Source organism: Podarcis raffonei, chromosome 4 (genome assembly GCF_027172205.1).
Source record: "Podarcis raffonei isolate rPodRaf1 chromosome 4, rPodRaf1.pri, whole genome shotgun sequence".
Classification (NCBI taxonomy): Eukaryota; Metazoa; Chordata; class Lepidosauria; order Squamata; family Lacertidae; genus Podarcis; species Podarcis raffonei.
In genome coordinates, this window is record NC_070605.1 from 68542887 (window position 1) to 68548869 (window position 5983).

At 44.6% G+C, this 5983-nt stretch overlaps 1 protein-coding gene across 1 annotated transcript; it reads right to left on the reverse strand.

The window, feature by feature from the left end:
- Window positions 1-3256: 3256 nt before the first annotated feature.
- On the reverse strand, window positions 3257-5683 carry TMSB4X (thymosin beta 4 X-linked). The gene is made up of 3 exons (XM_053387231.1): window positions 5556-5683; window positions 4140-4253; window positions 3257-3737 (listed from the first exon to the last, which is right to left on the reverse strand). The coding sequence occupies exons 2-3, from the start codon at window positions 4237-4239 to the stop codon at window positions 3703-3705; spliced, it is 135 nt and encodes a 44-aa protein (XP_053243206.1). The 5' UTR covers window positions 4240-4253; window positions 5556-5683; the 3' UTR covers window positions 3257-3702.
- Window positions 5684-5983: the final 300 nt, after the last annotated feature.

Below are 5983 nucleotides of genomic sequence, written 5' to 3' on the forward strand. Positions count from 1 at the left end.
TCTATAAAGCACTCTTTCCCATTTCCATTCCCCAAAAATATCCTCACTGGTATACCTCAGTGTATGCTGAGGGCCACTGTGCGTGTGAATTGTGTGTTGGGTATGAAGGTATGAGCAGGGCAGGCTGCTTCAAGCTTCTCCTCTGGGTAACCTTGGTCAGTCAGTGCCACTCAAACTAGACTATATTCCAAGATGGCGAGAACGTGTATGCATGTGTGTTTAAAAAGTGGTGCACTTCACACACTAAGTCACATCATTGCTTGTAAGTCAAGTTCATAATGTCATGAATGAAAGCTGCCATTTATACTGCCTCACACCCTAAACACAGCACTGCCTTTGGACCAAAACTGGATTTTAAAATACCCTCCCCTGCCCTGTCACATAGGGAACCAAGTAAAGAGCCCAATATCCTACTTGCAAACTCCCAGTGCACAATGTGAAACTATACTATTGCTTATTGTGCTGCTTGGGTTAGGAGGGCACGACCTCACTTAGTGCCAAACTGCCACAGCCTCATACACAGCTTCAATGCTTTTCAGTTGAGCATATGCTGCATTGCCTCCACACTTTGGGTTTTAGTCATCATGCTCTGCATCCTGTTGCTTTCTGATTAAGATCGCTAGCAGGGTGGTGTCTCTCAATTGGTATTTTAAGAGTCTCAGCAGAACAATTTCCTGTGGCTTGTCGTCCACAGTTCAAGAGGAAGCAAGCAGGGCTCTCTAGCAGCCTATTTGTTGATCGCTTTCATTTTGTCGTCAAATTCTTTTTAATGTTCTTTTATTAGGAGTTGTCTCTCTTAGAACTCTATTTCAATGCTGTGGATCCTGAGAGATGTAAACAGGCCAATCCTGTATTTACTCAGAAACAATGTTCCAGTGATTTCACTTAAGACTTACTTTTCAGTAAGACAGCAACATATCATACGCCTTGAGGCAAAGGCAAATGGTCTTGGCCCATCAAAATTTTGGATTTTGTTTTTGTCTTTGAACAGCTCTCCGAACAAGCTGGGCGAGGGGGCGCATAAAGATGTTGAAAAGCATCGGGGAGAGTATCACACCCATAGGTACTCCACACACCAAGGAGTGGCGCGATGACAATTCCCCCCCAAGCGCCACCCTCTGTCCCGACCAGAGAGAAACGAGCGCAGCCATTGAAGGACTGTGCCCTGGATCCCCACGTCGGCAAGGCGGTGGTCCAGAAGTTCATGATCGACCATGTCGAAAGCTGCTGACAGATCTAGAAGAATCAGCAGCCCCGACCCGCCTCGATCCAGCTGTCTACGAAGATCATCTGTTAGGGCAACCAGAGCAGTCTCGGTCCCATGACCAGCGCGGAAGAATTCATTTTGACATCGTTTCAGAGCAATGTTAGGTAGAATTAGGCATACTTAAGCCCATTGATTTGAATGGTTCTAGGTGCACCTAGCTCTGGGCAGGTCTGGGCTGTTAAGCAACTGGTACATCCAGGAGCAAGTGAGAGTTTCTGTAATTACAAGTTCCACATCTTAACCGTCCACCTCTCCATGTTATCCTCCTGCTTCACTCAGTAGTAGAAGCTTAATAAGATTACTTTAAAACTGAACCAAACCCTGAAAGAGGAAGAGACAAATTAAGGAATAAACATAAGCCACCAGGCTTTAGGTGGGGTGGCTTAAATGTTTTACCTTTTTGAGAATGGAAGGAACCCATTGATATTGTTGAAAGATTAATGAACAATCAGTTGCTTAAAATACATCCAACTTGGAAAGGCAAGATCATATTTGCATGATCTTAAAACTGTACGTTACTGGTAGTGAGCATCTTAACTTTTGCTGAAGAGGATTTCAGGTAACTAATCTGGTACACATTGCACAAAATGGAGCTCTCAGCAGTTCCAGTATGCAGTCAATAAAGCCTGGTTTCACTTGAATACAATAGCCATTGTCAAGTTTTCATGAATAGTGGTATTTTAATTGACTATGAAACTGTGTGCGCACACACATGCATGTTCCAGAGAAAAAACGGGTCTATTGCTTCTTCCTAGTATGGCTGAAAACCATATGTACAACTGCCCTAAGCTGCACGGAAGAGTGGAATCTAAATGAGGTCATGAACAGAACAAAGAAAAGCACAGCCACTAAGGAGGTTGGAGCCCCCCACTCAACATACGAAGCACTGCTCAGTGCAGGAGTGGCAAACCTGTGGTCCTCTAGATGTTGCTGGACATCAAATTCAGTAAACATGGGAGGTGATGGGGATAGTGGGAGTCTGGAAAGCTTGTTCCCCATTCCTAGAATAAATGGGAGTATGGCATTTAAGACCAAAATATTGGTGCTATGGAAATGGTTTTCTAGGACCCTTGGATATCAATGGTCACCTTATCTAAAAAGGGGGCTTGCTCATTTTCCTCCTCTGCAATGCACATCATTGTTAAGGGGTATCCTATGACACGCATCTTCAACCTTGTCAGACTCAGGACATGGGTCTGAAACATGCACTTGGGGGCCCATTTCTTAAATATTTTGCCATATATTTGCATGGTGGTGATGCTGCTGTTGTGACCTACCTTGGATCACCAGTTGGAAGACCAGTGTTATAGAGCATCCTCATCAATTTGTACAAGACAGCGAGATGCAGCTGAGCAACACCCACCTGGCGTCAACCACACATCTGCAACACCCAGGACTTCCTCTCAGGAGACCCCCAAATGTAGCAAGTTTGAAAGTTGCCACCTTAAGGAATTAACACTATGTCTGCAGCAGCCTGCCACCCAAAGCAGCAGCAATGACATGGCAAGGTGAAAATAAGTCTTCTTCAAATCATTCCCCAGCTGGAGGCTGCTGTGATGCACTAAAGACAACCTCCATGCACAGGCATCCAAAACTGCCAGGTTTTGCTGAACATGATTTTTTAAAAATGTTGAAAGGGGAAACTGTTGCAATAAATATATTGCCAAAACACTGTCCATATCATTTCGTAGTCCAATGCCTTTTATAACAAAACTTTAAAATATATGTATTTTAAAAGCACAATATACAGGTTGTATAGTTCCTGCATAGACCTCTTAGAAATAAATGTGGTATTTTAAGTTATTTTTGCAGATTGCCCAATGAATGTTGAATCCTAATATGCAGACTGCTCTTGGCAGACAAAAGCTGGAGGGGAAAAAAATGTTTATGCAGGAGTCTATAAAGTCATATAATCTCATGTTGATATAGGCACTTATACTTCCTCCTTTGATAACAATTTTCAAAAAAATATATACCAGATCAGTATAATCCAGATTTTAAAACATTTTATTTTTGCATATTAAAAAAATTGTGCATTCCAATAATTAAAATCATTTGAACAACAAAAAAAAAAAATGGCACTCGGTTAACTGCATTTTACAGCTTGCGGGACCTTGGTACAGCTTTGCGTATATTCGGGTGTTACTAGATTACTGTAGTCCCTTCCCAGGATCTTCTCTCGAGACACATGCAAGCTCTTTCGTGCCACCAGGACCAAGCTGGACAGGCAGATGGAAAGGGCAGCGCCTTCGTTCACAGCATCAGTAGTTCTCTCTATTCTTTAATTTTTTTTTTGGATGTGAAAGGGGCAGTACAGTCATTCAAACTTTATCCAACCTCTTTGCATCTTACAAAGTTAAAACAGCTAAAAGAAGTAAAATAAGAAGGCAATGCTTGTGGAATGTACAGTGCATAATTTGGAAGGGCCGGTTTCATTACGATTCACCCGCTTGCTTCTCCTGTTCAATTGCTGCAAAAGGGGGAAAGAAGGAGAAAAGAAAGAAAAAAGGATTATGCATTTGAAATGCAGTTAAATAGGAATCACAATATTTTTTTTAAAAAAACCTATTCATTTAAAATTTATCAAAATTAGACACTGTTGAATAAATATTTTTTAAAAATTCTCTTTCAATATATTGCATTTCATGCATACTGTGCTTAAAAGTCCCTTTATTTTCATAAAATATCTTTATTTTGTGTACTGTATTTAATGCTTCCATTTGTACATAAATTGCACAGCATCCTGTAAGGCACTGAAACCCCATCCAGCAAGAGAGGAGGAGGAGGATAGCTGAAGGAGCCTGGCTCAGCCCAGCCTTCTCTTTGTCTCCAGCGGCCCACGCCCTCTTCTCATTTCCCAAGATCCACTTACTTTCTTTTGAAGGCAGTGGGTTTTTCTCTTGCGTTTCCGTCTTCTTCAACTTAGACTTGTCGAATTTCTCGATTTCAGCCATATCTGGTTTGTCAGACATATCTGCCGATTGATCTGCACGCATGCACAAGCACACACACACAAAAGAGGGGAAAGAGATGGTTAGAGATTGCACCACCCTTCCTTCCTCCCCCCCAGCCCCACCCCTTTTCAAAACCGCTTGAATTCACTCCAACCATCTCAGCTCCTTCTTCCTGATTAAGTGCAACACTACTAACCCCCCCTTACTTTAAAAGGCAGGTCTCTATATACTTATATTCATATGAGCTAAAAAAAATAAAATTGCACCACTGGAGGCTCAGCCTCAGATGAAACAGCACGCACGAGGGGGGGGGAGATAATCGAAAGGCTTTAAAATAAAATTTAAAAGAAACAATTTGTTCCAGGTGAAAATCAATTAATTCGTTTAAAAGGGGAAAAAAACAATACTCATTGTTTTAGTGGTGGTGATGCATCTGCCCCCGATCTCCCCACTAGCCCTACTGAATGTGGAAAGCACAGCAGAGAAAACCGCACTTAGAATAAAGCAAGCAAAGGATGAGGAAGGTGAAAAAAGCGCCTGCGTGTATGCACACAATGCCACCAAGCGAAGCGAGCGAGACTATGCTAATCACTTTCTTCCATCTTAGTGTCTGGTCTGGTCTGCCCAGCACATTTGGAGGGAGTCCTGCATTCTTCCCTCGGCACAAAGAGCTCGCGCTGCAGCTGCAGCCCCAACCACCGCCCTTCCTCTCCCTCTCTCTCGCCCCCTCGCTTTCTCCTTCCCGGGGCCGCCAGATCCACAGCGCCGGCTGCTCGCCAGGAAAACAAAGAGCTCCTCTCTTTTGTCGCTCAACATGCGGGGGGCGGCAGCAGCCGGTCACCCGAGGATGCCTCCCCCTCCCCGCCCGCATCTTCCCCTCTCCACCTTTCCGATCACGCCCCAAGTCCCCCTGCCTCCGAGGCTCGAGGTTTCGAAGCGCGCACACGCGCAAAAACGCGCCTCTCCAAGGAAAGCGCAGCAAGCAGGCAAGGAAACCGAACCAAGGTGCCTTGATCTGTCCAGCATGCCATTCTCTTCCCCTCCGGCAAACATCAGGGTCCAGGGGTCGGAGGGGGAGGGCAGAACCTTCTCGCTCAAAATGATAGCAAACTAATAATGGTAACGATAAAGCTCGTTTCTCCACGCATTTAAGCCGCCGCCTGGTGCATTCAGAAAGAAGCCCTGGGTGTGTTTGCGTTCAACAAAGCGGAGACCAAAATCTCAACTGCCTCGAAAATCCAAGCCTACGGCAACATGCGGACGGAAAAAGGGGTGCTGAGATACCCCTCAAATAACCCCCACCACCGGAAAAGAAAGAAAGACCAGAGCCTCACCAGTGATGCGCTCTCTTCAGGTACAATTCCGCTCTTTGCAGCAGCTGCTCTGGACCGTCGTATAAAAGGGCGCTCCCCCTGCGTGACCAGTTATACCCCGATTTTATGCAAATCGCAGTGATGTCATCTTGAATAACTTAACTCTTTCGCCGCCCTTAAAGTTCCCGGCTTCCTCTTTTCTTCGCCCTCGGAGAGAGCCCTGCTTACATAGGAAAAGGAAAAGGCAGCGATTAAACCCACACGCACCGGGGGGAAGAAAAGAAGAAGAAAGTCGCATGTAAATTATGATTCGGATACATTCTTGTTCCCCGCAAGGGGGGGGGGGCGATTTTGCATGCGGGCGTTTCCAGTAAGAGCAATTTTCTTTTTAAAAAATAATAATAAAATAATGAAAGGCTGCATTTCCTTGGAGAATTTCCTTGCACCCG

What these genes read in the sequence shown, in the direction of transcription:
- TMSB4X (XM_053387231.1), bottom strand. Translation starts at nt 4,239, where the DNA reads ATGTCTGACAAACCAGATATGGCTGAAATCGAGAAATTCGACAAGTCT. An exon ending in CCCACTGCCTTCAAAAGAAA is followed by an intron (nt 3,738 to 4,139) that starts GTAAGTGGATCT and finishes CCCCTTTTGCAG; the next exon opens with CAATTGAACAGGAGAAGCAA.